This window comes from Stegostoma tigrinum, chromosome 6, assembly GCF_030684315.1.
Source record: "Stegostoma tigrinum isolate sSteTig4 chromosome 6, sSteTig4.hap1, whole genome shotgun sequence".
NCBI classification, from domain to species: Eukaryota; Metazoa; Chordata; class Chondrichthyes; order Orectolobiformes; family Stegostomatidae; genus Stegostoma; species Stegostoma tigrinum.
In genome coordinates, this window is record NC_081359.1 from 2,104,831 (window position 1) to 2,123,437 (window position 18,607).

The 18,607-nt window shown below is 46.1% G+C and overlaps 1 protein-coding gene across 1 annotated transcript in view; it reads right to left on the reverse strand.

The window, feature by feature from the left end:
* The window catches only part of LOC125453436 (uncharacterized), a 221,303-nt gene that overhangs the window by 18,159 nt on the left and 184,537 nt on the right, over positions 1-18,607 (reverse strand). The window contains exon 38 of the mRNA XM_048533047.2: positions 15,102-15,256. Within this exon, the coding sequence (XP_048389004.2) occupies positions 15,102-15,256 (155 nt within the window). The remainder of the gene's footprint in view (positions 1-15,101; positions 15,257-18,607) is intronic.

An 18,607-nucleotide genomic window follows, 5' to 3' on the forward strand; every position in this document is an offset into this window, starting at 1 on the left:
AGTTGCTGTTCCTGCAACCTTCGGGTGGCATCATTGTGGCACTGCAGGAGGCCAATGATGGACATGTCATCTAAAGAATGGGAGGGGAAGTGGAAATGGTTTGCGACTGGGAGGTGCAGTAGTTTGTTGCGAACTGAGCGGAGGTGTTCTGCAAAGCGGTCTCCAAGCCTCCGCTTGGTTTCCCCAACGTAGAGGAAGCCACACCGGGTACAGTGGATGCAGTATACCGCATTGGCAGATGTGCAGTTGAACCTCTGCTTAATGTGGAAAGTCATCTTGGGGCCTGGGATAGGGGTGAGGGAGGATGTGTGGGGGCAAGTGTAGCATTTCCTGCGGTTGCAGGGGAAGGTGCCGGGTGTGGTGGGGTTGGAGGGCAGTGTGGAGCGAACAAGGGAGTCACGGAGAGAGTGGTCTCTCCAGAAAGCAGACAGGGGTGGGGATGGAAAAATGTCTTGGGTGGTGGTGTCGGATTGTAGATTGCGGAAGTGTCGGAGGATGATGTGTTGTATCCGGAGGTTGGTGGGGTGGTGTGTGAGAACGAGGGGGATCCTCATTGGGCGGTTGTGGCGGGGGCGGGGTGTGAGGGACGTGTTGCGGGAAATACGGGAGACGCGGTCGAGGGCGTTCTCGATCACTGTGGGGGGAAAGTTGCGGTCCTTGAAGAACTTGGACATCTGGGATGTGCAGGAGTGGAATGTCTTATCGTGGGAGCAGATGCGGCGGAGGCGGAGGAATTGGGAATAGGGGATGGAATTTTTGCAGGAGGGTGGGTGGGAGGAGGTGTATTCTAGGTAGCTGTGGGAGTCGGTGGGCTTGAAATGGACATCAGTTACAAGCTGGTTGCCTGAGACGGAGACTGAGAGGTCCAGGAAGGTGAGGGATGTGCTGGAGATGGCCCAGGTGAACTGAAGGTTGGGGTGGAAGGTGTTGGTGAAGTGGATGAACTGTTCGAGCTCCTCTGGTGAGCAAGAGGCGGCGCCGATACAGTCATCAATGTACCGGAGGAAGAGGTGGGGTTTGGGGCCTTTGTAGGTGCGGAAGAGGGACTGTTCCACGTAACCTACAAAGAGGCAGGCATAGCTGGGGCCCATGCGGGTGCCCATGGCCACCCCCTTAGTCCGTAGGAAGTGGGAGGAGTCAAAAGAGAAGTTGTTGAGGTGAGGACGAGTTCAGCTAGGCGGACGAGGGTGTCGGTGGAGGGGGACTGGTCGGGCCTGCGGGACAGGAAGAAGCGGAGGGCCTTGAGGTCATCTGCATGCGGAATGCAGGTGTATAGGGACTGGACGTCCATGGTGAAGATGAGGTGTTGGGGGCCAGGGAATGGGAAGTCCTGGAGGAGGTGGAGGGCGTGGGTGGTGTCACGGACGTAGGTGGGGAGTTCGTGGACCAAAGGGGAGAAAATGGAGTCCAGATAGGTGGAGATGAGTTTGGTGGGGCAGGAGCAGGCTGAGACGATTGGTCGACCAGGGCAGGCAGGTTTGTGGATTTTGGGAAGGAGATAGAAACGGGCCGTGCGGGGTTGGGGAACAATGAGGTTGGAGGCTGTGGGTGGGAGGTCCCCTGAGGTGATGAGGTCCTGAATTGTGTTGGAGAGGATGGTTTGGTGCTCGGGTGTGGGGTCATGATCGAGGGGGCGGTAGGAGGTGGTGTCGGAGAGTTGGCGTCTGGCCTCGGCGATGTAGAGGTCAGTGCGCCATACTACCACTGCGCCACCCTTGTCTGCGGGTTTGATGGTGAGGTTGGGGTTGGAGCGGAGGGCTGCCCGTTCTGCGGGGGAGAGGTTGGAGTGGGTGAGAGGGGTGGAGAGGTTGAGGCGGTTAATGTCTCGACGGCAGTTGGAGATGAAGAGGCTGAGGGAGGGTAGGAGGCCTGGGGGTGGTGTCCAGGAGGAGGACTTGTGTTGGAAGCGGGTGAAGGGGTCAGTGGAAGGAGGGTTAGGCTCCCGGTTGAAGAAGTAGGCGTGGAGGCGAAGACGGCGGAAAAACTGCTCTATGTCCAATCGTGACTGGTATTCGTTGATGTGTGGCCTGGACTGACCTATCCCCTCCCTACCTCCCCACCTATACTCTCTCCACCTATCTTCTTTTCTCCATCTTCAGTCCGCCTCCCCCTCTCTCCCTATTTATTCCAGAACCCTCTCCCCATCCCCCTCTCTGATGAAGGGTCTAGGCCCGAAACGTCAGCTTTTGTGCTCCTGAGATGCTGCTTAGCCTGCTGTGTTCATCCAGCCTCACATTTTGTTGTCTTGGAATCTTAGAGACAGTGACTTAAAAAACCATTAAATTTCCCAGGGCCGATGGTGCTGCCTTTCCTGGTTATGACCCATTCCATGGCAGTTGGGATACTGTCCCTGGTATGAGGCAGGGATCTTTCCTGCAATTTGCTGACGGCTTGCCCACAAAGTGGAGAGTCTCCCCATCGGCAAAGTGCCAGCAGCGATGCAAGTTGGTTCCTCACTGCGTGTAACATATGTAGATTAATCATATGCCTCTTCAGGATGGATAGACTGTCTGCATGCTGACCCAGTGTAGGTAGAACGCCTGACAGTGGGATTGAATTGGAGAGTTGAACCAGCTCAGCTGCCTTGGATTTTACTGGAATTCCTGTGCCTTTCAGCACACCTTGCTGGGGCCGATAAAGCCCTGGTCTGTATCTCACATCTGGCCTGCCATGAGACCCCAGGTGTTACATGCAAATGGTGAGAGTCTGGCACTGTTTTGACTGCAAAGCCACCTTGACCTCTAAACAACGTTCAAAGAAATTTGCCAAAACCCTGTAGCCCTCTTTGTGGGGCAATAAATTCAATAGTAAACATAAAGGCATGGTATGCTTGTGCAGCTGATTAGCTGAGGCTGGGAAGAAAATGGGTGATGTTGCATGAATGAAAGCAGGCCATCTCTGTTAAGGAATGAATATGCAATCAGCAACTCATTTCAGCATCAAATGCAATAGCAGGTATGTGTTTAAATGCCAAAGATAGAATTGTGTGTCACAGTTTGTGAAGGGACTAAAGACATTGACTTCAATTGTCTCAACATATAGGCAACAGAAATGCCTGTTCATCAATTTCTGGAGGATGCTTAAGTAGGTTCGACAGTTTAGGGAGAATGGAAAGGACATGAGAAGAAATAATGAGGTAAAGCTGGGCATCATCAGCATACATGTGGAAACTGATGCTGTGTTTTCAGGTGATGCCACCCCATGGTAGTTTGGAGATAGGAAATAGGAACGAACCAAGGATCGATAAGAGAGGACACCAGAGCAAGCTAAAAGTGAAGCCTGTTAATGTGATTTTCTTCACTGATTGTGGTTCACAATCAAAATGGACCAAGGCAAAGTAGAGGCTGGGAGATAATGTAACTGGACTAATAATCCAAAGACTCAGGCCATTGCTCTGTGGTTGTGGGCTCAAATCCCACTGCAACAGATGGCGAAATTTGAATTCAGTTACTGAAAATCTGGAATGAAATGCTATTTTAATGGAAATCATGAAGTCACCACTATGTCATTCACTGATGCCCTTTAGGGAAGAAAATCTGCTGTCTTTGCTTGATCTGGTCCACATATGATTCTAGACTCAAGCAATCCATTTGATTCTGAAGTACTGTCTGAAATGGCCAGCCAAGCCACTCAGTTAGTACCAGACTGCAACATCTGAGAAAGGAATGAAACTGGTCAGACCATGTGCATTCAACCCAGGCACTGGAAATAACAGCCACAAACCCAGCCACGCTGAACTTTAACCTTCCTCCTTACGAACACTTTGGAGCTTCTGCCATCATTTGGAGAATCATATTTTGCAGATAATGTTTCAGACTTAAAAATTTTTGATCCTCCTTGTGGATATCATGGACGTGACGGCCCAGTGATAAACAGTTGGGGAGGTGTTGTCCTGGGAGTCCTTAAGATTGAGCCTGGACACCTAAGTATCAGAACAATCTTGGGCATTACCACTTTTGTTTCCTCATCGCCCGGCTGTTGAATCAATATTCTTCTATGTATTGACTCAATGACTGGCTATGACTGTAGGCAAAGAGATTGGCAAGGACTCAGAATCTGCCATGGACAGCAATGGAGGTATTTCAACGTGGTTCATCAAGGGTAGCACCACTGCTAACTCCCCTGGCAAAGTTTTGAAGGACAAAGCTGTCAAGTTTTGTAGCTGGGGTTGTTGATGCATTTGTTAACTTGCTCGCCGAGCTGTTGCATAAATACGATACGATAAATAAATAACAGAGATGACAAATAAATAAAAAGTGGGACAGAACACTGATGCTTCAGTGGAGGCACACTGATGGTGTTACCTAGCACGGTGACAAAATGCTTGTGAACAAACTTATCAGCTCACCGAGCAAGTCAACAACCGCAAGTGCTGGAAGGTTTAGTAAGTCAGTTATTAACCTGCTGATCTATATCATCTATAAATAGTCTGTCCATGGCAAACGAAACCTGGAGTTTCTCACGCAGGGAGTTTCTCACACAGGGAGTTTCAAAGGCAGGAATGCTACCTGTGAGCCACAAAATCTCCTTTTGCATCAGAATCAATACACTTACTATTTACATGGAAATAGATTTGAGACTAAAAGTAGGTAGGAAATGTGTAACCTGTGAAGAAGATGACATTGTTTCTCATTTGATGACTCCCACAGTATTCAACAACGGCATCAATATTTGATGTGATATTTGCTCAAGTGTTGCTCACTGGGACTACTGCTGAAGACCTTGCATTCCTCCAGAACCTGTACAACAATGAACAAAATTGTACCAGTGGTCATCCTGATTTGATGTGATATTTTTCAACAAATCTGTTGACAGCTGAGAGACTCAGCCATTAGTACAAAATCAGGAATTCCCTCAATGGACTTTCATCCATCATTATGGAGGAAAAAAATTGTTGTGCTTACTCTGTAAAGCAAAGTTATGAAAGTCTTAGGAGTTTTCATTATGTCGCCTTGCTTTGTCCTGGTGGATGTAAGATAGATATAAGATTGTCAGGCAGACAGGAGCAGAGGGCACATCTAAATGGTCTTTTTTAGGTTAATACTATGTGTAATGTGTCAAGTGATCAGTATTGGGACATCAACTGATTACAATTCGTAAAAATAACTTGGACAAGGAGGCGGATGGTATTGTTGCCAAATTTGCGGATGACATAAAGACAGGTAAGAAAGTAAATTTTGATGAAAGAAGATAATCAGAGGGTTAGATAGGGTCGATAGGGAGAGCCTTTTTCCGAGGATGGTGACGGCGAGCACGAGGGGGCGTAGCTTTAAATTGAGGGGTGAAAGATATAGGACAGATGTCAGAGGTAGTTTCTTTACTCAGAGAGTAGTAAGGATATGGAATGCTTTGCCTGCAACGGTAGTAGATTCGCCAACTTTAAGTACATTTAAGTCGTCATTGGACAAGCATATGGACGTACATGGAATAGTGTAGGTTAGATGGGCTTCAGATTGGTATGGCAGGTCGGCACAACATCGAGGGCCGAAAAGCCTGTACTGTGCTGTAATGCTCTATGTTCTATGTTCATAAAGAAGTTACAAAAAGATACAGAGATAATGGGAACTGCAGATGCTGGAGAATCCAAGATAACGAAGTGTGGAGCTGGATGAACACAGCAAGCCAAGCAGCATCTCAGGAGCACAAAAGCTGACATTTCGGGCCTAGACCCTTCATCAGAAAAGGAAACAGAGAGGCTAGGTGTGTGAGCAAATATTAGGAAAATGGAGTATAATGTGGGAAAATGTGAAATTGTCCATTTCAGCAGGAAGAATAGAAAGGAAACATATCTAAATGGAAAATGCACACAGGTAGAGCAAGTAATTGGGAAAAGTAATGAAGTAAAAAAAGTAACAAAATGTTATCACTTATTGTGAGGGGAATGTAATCCAAAATTAAAAATCTTGTGTTTTGGTTATCTAGCTGACTGTTAAGACCACATCTGGAGATAAGGTGAAAATGAATACTCTCAGAGGGCTTGGAACTGCCTTTCGCAAAAAGGCAATGAAAGCAGAGTTGAATATTTCTAAAGCAGAGTTGAATAGATTCTTGTTAAACAAGAAAGTAGAAGACTATCAGGGGAGTGGTGGAAATGTGGAGTTGAGGTTATAATAAAGAAACAAAGAAACCCACAGCACAGGAGCAGGCCCTCCGGCCCTCCAAGCCTGCGCCGATCAAGATTCTCTGTCCAACTTGTCATCTATTTTCTAACGGTCTGTGTCCATTTGCTCCCTGCCCATCCATGTACCTGTCCAAATACATCTTAAAAGACGCTAACGTGTCTGCGTCTACCACCTCCGCTGGCAACGCGCTCCAGGCGCCCACCACCCTCTGTGTAAAGAACTTGCCACGCATATCTCCCTTAAACTTGCCTCCTCTCACTTTGAACTCATGTAGTAATTGAGTCCCCCACTTTGGGAAAAAGCTTTTTGCTATCCACCCTGTCTATACCCCTCATGTTTTTGTAGACCTCAATCAAGTCCCCCCATCAATCTCCGTCTTTCTAATGAAAATAATCCTAGTCTATTCAACCTCTCTTCATAGCTAGCACCCTCCATATCAGGCAACATCCTGGTGAACCTCCTCTGCACCCTCTCCAAAGCATCCACATCCTTTTGGTAATGTGGCATCCAGAACTGCACACAGTACTCCAAATGTGGCCGAACCAAAGTCCTATACAACTGTAACATGATCTGCCAACTCTTGTACTCAATACCCCGCCCAATGAAGGAAAGCATGCCATATGCCTTCTTGACCACTCTATTGACCTGCTTGTCACCTTCAGGGAACAATGGACCTGAACATCCAGAGATCTGTGTTCATCAATTTTCCCTAGGACTTTTCCATTTACTGTACAGTTCGCCCTTGAATTTGATCTTCCAAAATGCATCACCTCGCATTTGCCCGGATTGAACTCCATCTGCCATTTATCTGCCCAACTCTCCAGTCCATCTATATTCTGCTGTAATTTCTGACAGTCCCCTTCACTATCAGCTACTCCACCAATCTTAGTGTCATCAGCAAACTTGCTGATCAGACCACCTACACCTTCCTCCAGATCATTTACATATATCACAAACAACAGTGGTCCCAGCACAGATCCCTGTGGAACACCACTGGTTACAGGTCTCCAATTTGAGAAACTCCCTTCTACTACTACCCTCTGTCTCCTGTTGCCCAGCCAGTTTTTTATCCATCTAGCTAGCACACCCTGGACGCCATGTGACTTCACTTTCTCCATCAGCCTGCCATGGGGAACCTTATCAAACGCCTTTCTGAAGTCCATATATATGACATCTACAGCCTTTCCCTCATCAATCAACTTTGTCACGTCCTCAAAAAATTCTATTAAGTTGGTAAGACATGACCTTCCCTGTACAAAACCATGTTGCCTATCACTGATAAGCCCATTTTCTTCCAAATGGGAATAGATCCTATCCCTCAGTATCTTCTCCAGTAGCTTCCCTGCCACTGACGTCAGGCTCACCGGTCGATAATTACCTGGATTATTCTTGCAGCCCTTTTTAAACAAGGGGACAACATTAGCAAGTCTCCAGGCCTCCGGGACCTCACCCGTGTCTGAGGACACTGCAAAGATATCTGTTTGGGCCCCAGCTATTTCCTCTCTCGCTTCTCTCAGTAACCTGGGATAGATCCCATACGGACCGGGGGACTTGTCCACCTTAATGTCTTTTAGGATACCTAACACTTCCTCCTTCCTTATGTCAAATTGACCTAGACTAAGCAAACATCTATCCCTAACCTCAACATCCATCATGTCCCTCGCCTTGGTGAATACCGATGCAAAGTACTCGTTAAGAATGTCACCCATTTTCAGTGCATAACTTTCCTTCTTTGTCCTTAAGTGGGCCAATCCTTTCTGTAGTTACCCTCTTGCTCTTTATATATGAATAAAAGGCTTTGGGATTTTCCTTAACCATGTTTGCCAGCAATATCTCATGTCCTCTCTTAGCCCTCTTAATCCCTTTTTTCAGATTCGCTCTACATTCCCGATATTCTTGCAAAGCTTCGTCTGTCTTCAGTCACCCAGACCTCATGTATGCTTCCTTTTTTCTCTTGGCTGGTCTCACAATTTCACCTGTCATCCATGGCTCCATAATCTTGCCATTTCTATTCCTCATTTTCACAGGAACATGTCTCTCCTGCACGCTTATCAACCTCTCTTTAAAAGCCTCCCACATATCAAATGTGGATTTACATTCAAACAGTTTCTCCCAATTTACATTCCTCAGATCCTGCCGAATCTTGGTATAGTCGGCCTTCCCCCAGTTTAGTACTCTTCCTTTAGGACCACTCCTATCCTTGTCCATGAATATTGTAAAACTTATGGAATTGTGGTCGCTATTTTCAAAGTAGTCCCCAACTGTAATATCAACCACCTGGCCGGGTTCATTCCCCAGCACCAGGTCCTGTATGGCCCTTTCCCAAGTTGGACTACATACACACTGCTCTAGAAAACCCTCCTGGACACACCTTACAAATTCTGCTCCATTTTGACCCCTAACACTGCGTGAATCCCAGTCAATGTTGGGAAAATTAAAATCTCCCATCACCATCACCTTGTGTCTCCTACACCTTTCCATTATCTGTTTACATATTTGTACCTCTATCTCATGCTCACTGTTGGGAGGCCTGTAGTACAGCCCCAACATTGTTACTGCATCCTTCCTGTTTCTGAGTTCTCCCCATATTGCCTCACTGCTTGAGTCCTCCATGGGGCCCTCCTTCAGTGCAGCTGTGATATCGTCTTTGACCATTACTGCAACTCCTCCACCCCTTTTACCTCCCTCTCTATCCCGCCTGAAGCATCGATATCCTGGGACAACTAGTTTCCAGTCATGCCCGTCCCCCAACCAAGTCTCAGTAATAGCAATAACATCATACCTCCAGGTACCGATCCAAGCCCTAAGCTCATCTGCCTTGTCCACTACACTTCTCGCATTAAAACAAATGCACCTCAGACCACCTGTCCCTTTGTGTTCACCATCTGCTCCCCGACTACTATTCCCTTTAGTCACACTGACTCCATTATCTAGTTCCCTACAGGCTTTCGTTTCTACCTCTTTTCTGTCCAATATTTGGTTCCCATCCCCCTGCCACATTCGTTTAAATCCTCCCCCACAGCATTAGCAAAAGCACCCCCAAAGACATTGGTTCCAGTCCGGTTCTGGCCAGTCATTATCATAGTAAGTGCTGGGACAGATAAGGGGCTCAGTGGCTTACTCTTGATCCATATTCACATGTTGCAAATTATTTTGTAATGTACATATGATGCTGCACATAGAAATCTCACCCCACTTTGTTGTGGATAAAAACATGATTAAATTCTCAATGATCTAATTTAAAAAAAGCTCTGTCACAGAGAAGGGACTTAAAATTCGGAAATTGCAATAGTTTGCAACCTGAGCAGAATACTGAAATTGCTGAAAATTCACAAATCTGAATTGACTGAAAAAAGACAGACAACATTTTTTGGTTTTTACCTGTCATCGCTTGTAAATACTTCTGGCAACTACTCAGTTGTATTTATAGATTCTGACAATTTTTCCTTTCCTAGAACAGATTTTGCTCTGATCTGTTTTAGTTTGGTGCCAGCTATTTACTAGTTTTTACTTGCCTATCATCTAAAATGAAGGTCTGACATGTTATTAGCAGCTGACAGTAGATATTTGGTCCAAAGAATGAAAAGAAACAGGTAGCAACCCTGAGATCACATCAATGTAATTCCCATCAGATTCCTGTTCTGATTTCTTCCACTGTCTGCTTCTTTTCAAGAATGACCAAGGAATTTTAATGTAATTACACAAGTAAGGGACCCATGCTATTAATTGTCCCACTTTGTAATTTCTAGTTTTGCCATCTGCAGTTTGCTAAGGTTTTTGGAGCAGTGAGTGGTCCATATATCAAATCTGAAAGGAACTGCTGGCAGCCTTTCACAAAATGGCCCAGGAAGCATTTGGACGAAAAGCAGAAAATGGTCATTTGATGTCTGTTTCTTGTAGATAGAAAGAAAAAGCAGATTGGGCCTGTAAATAGCTCAGATGTCTTACATGAAAGGACAGTGACTGTTCTCTATCTTGCAGCTAATGCCAGAGTATTATTGTTACCTTTGCTCCATGTTGTTTAAATATTGAGTGCCTAACAGGAGATTTACCCATGCTTGAAGAAAAAAATATTTCTGTTGGTTCTAACAGCAGCATCCATGAACACGTTTGGATTATAGGGAGATGATGAGTCTTGGGTTGGATTTGTGCCATGTGGCATTATTAGAAGTCCTGAATTTAAAGAAAAATGAAAAGAGTAAGATGAAAATGGGGAACAATGAACACCCTGTGAATAAAATAAGTTCACATGCAAAATGAAATGTGTACTAATTGTTCAACAGGCTTTTCTGTTAACGTACCAGGTCTTTCATCAACATTATAATAAAATGTGAGCATGGATGAACACAGCAGGCCCAGCAGCATCTCAGGAGCACAAAAGCTGACGTTTCGGGCCGAGACCCTTCATCAGAGAGGGGGATGGGGTGAGGGTTCTGGAATAAATAGGGAGAAAGGGGGAGGCGGACCGAAGATGGAGAGAAAAGAAGATAGGTGGAGAGGAGAGTATAGGTGGGGAGGTAGGGAGGGGATAGGTCAGTCCAGGGAAGACGGACAGGTCAAGGAGGTGGGATGAGGTTAGTAGGTATGAGATGGAGGTGCGGCTTGGGGTGGGAGGAAGGGATGGGTGAGAGGAAGAACAGGTTAGGGAGGCAGAGACAGGTTGGACTGGTTTTGGGATGCAGTGGGTGGAGGGGAAGAGCTGGGCTGGTTGTGTGGTGCAGTGGAGGGAGGGGACGAACTGGGCTGGTTTTGGGATGCGGTGGGGGAAGGGGAGATTTTGAAGCTGGTGAAGTCCACATTGATACCATTGGGCTGCAGGGTTCCCAAGCGGAATATGAGTTGCTGTTCCTGCAACCTTCGGGTGGCATCATTGTGGCACTGCAGGAGGCCCATGATGGACATGTCATCTAAAGAACGGGAGGGGGAGTGGAAATGGTTTGCGACTGGGAGGTGCAGTTGTTTATTGCGAACCGAGCAGAGGTGTTCTGCAAAGCCGTCCCCAAGCCTCCGCTTGGTTTCCCCAATGTAGAGGAAGCCACACCGGGTACAGTGGATGCAGTATACCACATTGGCAGATGTGCAGGTGAACCTCTGCTTAATGTGGAAAGTCATCTTGGGGCCTGGGATAGGGGTGAGGGAGGAGGTGTGGGGGCAAGTGTAGCATTTCCTGCGGTTGCAGGGGAAGGTGCCGGGTGTGGTGGGGTTGGAGGGCAGTGTGGAGCGAACAAGGGAGTCACGGAGAGAGTGGTCTCTCCAGAAAGCAGACAGGGGTGGGGATGGAAAAATGTCTTGGGTGGTGGGGTCGGATTGTAGATGGCGGTAGTGTCGGAGGATGATGCGTTGTATCCGGAGGTTAGTGGGGTGGTGTGTGAGAACGAGGGGGATCCTCTTTGGGCGGTTGTGGCGGGGGCGGGGTGTGAGGGATGTGTTGCGGGAGACGCGGTCAAGGGCGTTCTCGACCACTGTGGGGGGAAAGTTGCGGTCCTTGAAGAACTTGGACATCTGGGATGTGCGGGAGTGGAATGCCTCATCGTGGGAGCAGATGCGGCGGAGGTGGAGGAATTGGGAATAGGGGATGGAATTTTTGCAGGAGGGTGGGTGGGAGGAGGTGTATTCTAGGTAGCTGTGGAAGTTGATGGGCTTGAAATGGACATCAGTTACAAGCTGGTTGCCTGAGATGGAGACTGAGAGGTCCAGGAAGGTGAGGGATGTGCTGGAGATGGCCCAGGTGAACTGAAGGTTGGGATGGAAGGTGTTGGTGAAGTGGATGAACTGTTCGAGCTCCTCTGGGGAGCAAGAGGCGGCGCCGATATAGTCATCAATGTAACGGAGGAAGAGGTGGGGTTTGAGGCCTGTGTAGGTGCGGAAGAGGGACTGTTCCACGTAACTTACAAAGAGGCAGGCATAGCTGGGGCCCATGCGGGTGCCCATGGCCACCCGCTTTGTCTGTAGGAAGTGGGATGAATCGAAAGAGAAGTTGTTGAGGGTGAGGACGAGTTCGGTTAGGCGGATGAGGGAGTCGATGGAGGGGGACTGGTCGGGCCTGCGGGACAGGAAGAAGCGGAGGGCCTTGAGGCCATCTGCATGTGGAATACAGGTGTGTAGGGAGTGGACATCCATGGTGAAGATGAGGTGTTGGGGGCCAGGGAATGGGAAGTCCTGGAGGAGGTGGAGGGTGTGGGTGGTGTCACAGACATAGGTGGGGAGTACCTGGACCAAAGGGGAGAAAATGGAGTCCAGATAGGTGGAGGTGAGTTCGGTGGGGCAGGAGCAGGCTGAGACGATGGGTCGACCAGGGCAGGCAGGTTTGTGGATTTTGGGCCACCGACTCCCACAGCTACCTAGAATATACCTCCTCCCACCCACCCTCCTGCAAAAATTCCATCCCCTATTCCCAATTCCTCCGCCTCCGCCGCATCTGCTCCCACGATGAGGCATTCCACTCCCGCACATCCCAGATGTCCAAGTTCTTCAAGGACCGCAACTTTCCCCCCACAGTGATCGAGAACGCCCTTGACCGCGTCTCCCGCATTTCCCGCAACACATCCCTCACACCCCGCCCCCGCCACAACCGCCCCAAGAGGATCCCCCTCGTTCTCACACACGAACCTCCGGATACAACGCATCATCCTCCGACACTTCCGCCATCTACAATCCGACCCCACCACCCAAGACATTTTTCCATCCCCACCCCTGTCTGCTTTCCGGAGAGACCACTCTCTCCGTGACTCCCTTGTTCGCTCCACACTGCCCTCCAACCCCACCACACCCGGCACCTTCCCCTGCAACCGCAGGAAATGCTACACTTGCCCCCACACATCCTCCCTCACCCCTATCCCAGGCCCCAAGATGACTTTCCATATTAAGCAGAGGTTCACCTGCACATCTGCCAATGTGGTATACTGCATCCACTGTACCTGGTGTGGCTTCCTCTACATTGGGGAAACCAAGCGGAGGCTTGGGGACGGCTTTGCAGAACACCTCTGCTCGGTTCGCAATAAACAACTGCACCTCCCAGTCGCAAACCATTTCCACTTCCCGTCCCGTTCTTTAGATGACATGTCCATCATGGGCCTCCTGCAGTGCCACAATGATGCCACCCGAAGGTTGCAGGAACAGCCACTCATATTCCGCTTGGGAACCCTGCAGCCCAATGGTATCAATGTGGACTTCACCAGCTTCAAAATCTCCCCTTCCCCCACCGCATCCCAAAACCAGCCCAGTTCGTCCCCTCCCTCCACTGCACCACACAACCAGCCCAGCTCTTCCCCTCCACCCACTGCATCCCAAAACCAGTCCAACCTGTCTCTGCCTCCCTAACCTGTTCTTCCTCTCACCCATCCCTTCCTCCCACCCCAAGCCGCACCTCCATCTCCTACCTACAAACCTCATCCCACCTCCTTGACCTGTCCGTCTTCCCTGGACTGACCTATCCCCTCCCTACCTCTCCACCTATACTCTCCTCTCCACCTATCTTCTTTTCTCTCCATCTTCGGTCCGCCTCCCCCTCCCACCCTATTTATTCCAGAACCCTCACCCCATCCCCCTCTCTGATGAAGGGTCTAGGCCTGAAACGTCAGCTTTTGTGCTCCTGAGATGCTGCTGGGCCTGCTGTTTTCATCTAGCTTCACATTTTATTATCTTGGATTCTCCAGCATCTGCAGTTCCCATTATCACTTTCATCAACATTTTTGGCTATGCCTGGTCTCATTGACAGGACAGATCCACAGAGGTGGTGGCATAGTTGCTTGAGTAAGGGAGTAACTCTGGGACACATCATGAATCCCATAAGGACTCATGGTATAAAATCTTTATGAGTTGGTGCAGGAAATGGCACTTTAGACCACACAGCCTGCTGTCCAAGTTAATAAGTTCATGACTGATTTAATGTCAATTTAATTCCATTTTCTTGCCTATCTCCCAAAATTCTTGGCATTCCTCCTCGTCAAATATCTGTCTAACCCCGTCTTCAATATATTAAATGACTTACACTTCTGCTGCCCTCTGTAAAAGAGAATGTCAAAATGTCATGACATGCTGAATAACAAATTCTTCCTCATCTGCATCATAAAAGTGGAAGTTTTTATTTTTAAACCCTTCCCCTATATCTAGATTCCACCACAATGAGAAACAACCTCCTAGCATTTACTGTGTCAAAGCCTCTGAGAACATTTATGTTTCAGTAAGATCACTTCTCATTTTAAAATTCCAATTGGGCTAAATCTGGTCAACATGTGATGAGAAGACAAACCCTTCTTCCAGCCAAATCAACTTTCTCAGAGCTATTTTTAACACAAGGGGAAGTGTGGTGGGAAATGTCGCTGGGCTGATAATCCAGAACAACTGACTAATGTGGTGGAATCATGGGTTCAAATCCCACAATGGCAGATGGTGATATTTGAATTCAATAAACTTCAATAAAAGATGGATTTTTAAAAAATAGAGTTGATCTAATAACAGTCATTTTGTGTTGCTAATTATTATTGAAAAATAAACATATCTGGTTCACTAGTCGTCTTTAGGGAAAGAAATCTACCATCTTTAACAAGCCTGGGCTACTGTGTCTTCAGACACACAGCAATGTAATTGACTCTTAATTACCCTCTGAAGTTGGCTGGAGATCAATTTATGTGGGCAACAAGTTGCTGAGCAATGCCCTCATCTCTGGAATTCCCTGCTGAAACTATTCTGCATGTCTACCTTTCTTTCCTGGTTTCAGACATTACCTAAAGCCTAACCCTTTGATCATTTGCCTTGATAGTCCCTTAATTGAGTAGACTCAAATTTTGATTAGCTGACTCAATCAACCTCTTTGGACATTGTGTCCTGTGGTAGGTTTTGAAACCAGAACATCTAACACATATGTAGGATTCTGCCACTGCACTAGTAGATGCTACAGTGAAATTTAGCTTGATTACTCACCTGTGAAGCCTCTTAAATGTAAGTACACTAAATAAATAAAAATCAATGCTTTTATACCATATAAAACTGGATTCTTGCAATAGCATCAGGCAAAAGACTAAATGGATTCACAAAAGAATATGTGAGAAACATCACAGCATTTTCATCATTAGAATGTCCGAGTACCAAAGAATGTCCAAATTCAAGGATGGCAACAACCTCTACGTTGATTCCTAGAAAACAATATTGAAACATTGTGTTCAAAGTTGGTTACATTACCATTCATTGGGTCATTTCTTTCATTATTTCTAAGCAAAATATCAGTTCATTTGTTAATCATATATATTGCTATTGAACTTGATTCTAGAACTAATTACAGATAAGCATACAATGGGAATGTCTGACACTCCTGCCTTTCATCAATTTGTTCCCTATTGATCACAGATTTATATTGTTTCAAAGTGGTCCGTTCAGAAAGCCACCATATTTTAGCCAAGTGGTTAAAGAGGATTTTTAACTTAATCGTGATGCTGATTCACTTCAGTACTGTTTTAACTGTTTTCAATCTTTGCTCAATTTTCCATTTGCTGAAGATAGTGAAGTGAACTTGTAATATGAAATAAAATCATTTTCATGTGCAGATTTCTTACATTTTTAATTTACAATTTGTGGACCATGGCAATAATTTGGATGTTGTAGCAACACACAAAATGAATAGCATAGCCTGAGTGATTTTACACTGCTTCTGGCATGCTTATGCTGTTTAACATGCAAGTAGTGGCTTCACCAGGTTGACAACTCATTTTCAGGTGGACCTGATGCTGCTGCTGGTGTGTCCTCCTGCACTCTCCATTGAACCAGGGTTGATCCCCTGGCTTGATGGGTAGTGGTTGAGTGGGGGCTATGCCAGGCCATGAGGTTACATATATTGCTGGAGTACAATTCTCATGGATACCTAGCTTAAAGTTTCTAGATTGGTGCAAAGTCTGTCCCCTAGCACAGTGATAGTGCCACACAACACAATGGAGGTTGTTTTCAATGTGAAGGTGAGACTTTGTCTCCACAAGGACTGTGCAATGGTCACTCTTACTGATACTGCCATGGACAGATACAACTGCAGCTGGCAGATTGGTAAGGATGAGGTAAAGTATGTTTCTCCCTCTTATTGGTTCCCTCATCACCTGCCACAGACCCAGTCTAGCAGCTATGTCCTTTAGGACCCAACCAGCTCAATCAGTAATACTGCTGATGAACTACTCTTGGTGGTGGACATTGAAATCCCCCACCCAGAGTACATTTTGTGCCCTCATCATCCTCAGTGCTTCCTCTAAGTGTCTATGAGGTACGATTCTGTGAGTGTGACTATGTCAGGCTGTAGCTTGACTAGTCTGTGAGACAGCTCTCCCAATTTTGGCACTAACCCCCAGATGTTAGTGAGGACGGGTTTGCTGTTTCTGCCGTTGTCTTTCCCAGTGTCTAGGTCGATACCAGATGATCCGTCTGGTTTCATTTCTTTGAGACTTTGTAGTGAGTGGCTTGTTGGGCCATTTCAGAGGGCAATTGAAAGTCAACCACATTGCTGTGGGTCTGGAGTCACATATAGGCCAGACCAGTTGAGGGTGTCAGATCTCCTTCCCTGAAGGACATTAGTGAACATGATAAGTTTTTCTGATGGTCAACAATGATCCCACAATCATCAGTAGATTTGTAATTACAGATTTTTTAAATTGAATTCAAATTCCACCATCTGCTGTGGCAGGATTCAAATCTGGGTTCCCAGAATGTTAATTGGGTCTCTGGATTAATAATCTCGTGGTAACACCACTGGGCTATCGCCTTCCCTCTATGGAGAGAAAACAGAATTTCAAGTTCAGTTGAGATAAATAGACACTTAGCTGATAATGATCTAACTAGGCGTATTCAACATGGATTTGTGAATCGGAAAGTACATTTTATGAACTTGTTAAGGTTTTTTTGATGGCATTATTAAAAATAAATTGAAAACGATGAGTTGATGAATGTCATGTGCATATAATACAATATGTTGGCTTTCTAATAGGAAGCACAGAGTAGGAATAAATGTGCATTTTTTAGGCTGGTAGGATTTTGTGTGCCACTGGGCCCAATGCTAGGGCCAATTTACAATTTATATAATATTATAGAATGTTATGTTTTATTCTGAAGGGAAATAATGGAAGTGTAGGGAGGTAATGCTTCAGTTGTACAGAGCATTTGTGAGACAGCAGCTGGATAGTCACCATACTCATGGAACGATGTCGGAAACAGTTCATATAAGGTTTACTAGACGAATACCCAGAATGAGTGGATTTCCTTTTGAAGAAAGGTTAGGCCTATATCCAAGTTTAGAAGAGTCATCGGTGACTTAAATGAAACATACATGTGAGGTACTTGACTGGGTGGATATGAGATATATAAAGGATATGAGAGAATCTAGAAATAGAGGTCATTGTTGAAATATAAGAAGTGCCTATTTAACACAGATGAGGATTTTCTTTTTCTCAGGATTAGGACTCTTTGGATTCCCTTTCACGAAAGGCAATGGATGCAGAAATTTAAATATTTTAAGAAAGATTATTCATGACTAAGGGGATAAAAGATTAAAAGGGATATGCAGGAATAATCTCGTTAAATTGCGACCAGGCTTCTCAGGTTGGTTGGCCCTACTCTTGTTCTTTGTAAATTTGAAGATATTTACATTTAGTGATCATACTCAATAAGATTTAAGGTAGTTGTGGAAAAGCATAAAGATGGGCCAGAAATAAAGATTTTGAACTAGATGGAAGCTAATTTAAGGCAGAATCTGGCCAAAGTGGACTGGCAAAAACTTCACTAGAGTGAAGAAAATCTACACTACAGTAATTGTGAGTCTTTCAAAAATGAGATAGTGAAAGTACAAGGCCAACATGTTCTCGTAAAAGGTGAGCAGTTGGACCAGAATTTCCAGGGAACCATAGTTACCCGGCAATATGAGATTGCATAAGTCAAAAAAGTGAAGCTTGTGTTAATGAGGATTCAGAACAGCAGAACCCCTTGAACCAGTTGCTAATAATGCCAAAATTAGGAGAGCTGTCTCACAGACTAGTCAAGCAATAGTTAAAATAGTCATACTTATGGAATCATACCCGGCAATGCTCTCGGCACCACCATCACCATCCTTGGGTATGTGTTTTCCCACCTGCAGAAGAAACCCAGTAGAACTGGCAGTACAGTTGTATACAGCTGGGAATGGGTTGCCCTGGGAATCCTCACATTGGCTCTGGATACCATGAACTGTCATGGCATTATGTTAAACATGGGCAAGGTAACCTCCTGCTGGTTACCACGTCCTGTTCTCCCTCGGCTGAAGAATCAGTACTCCGTCATGTTGAACAACACTTGGAGGATGCACTGAGGGTGGCAAAGGCATATGTGTATTCTTGTTGGTGGATTTCAACGTCAACCTTCAAAAGTGGCTCAGCAACAGTACTACTGATCAAGCTGCTCAGGTCTTAAAGGACGTAGCTGCTAAGCTGTGTCTATGTTAAATGGTGAGGGAACCAAAGGGAAAAACATACTTGACATCC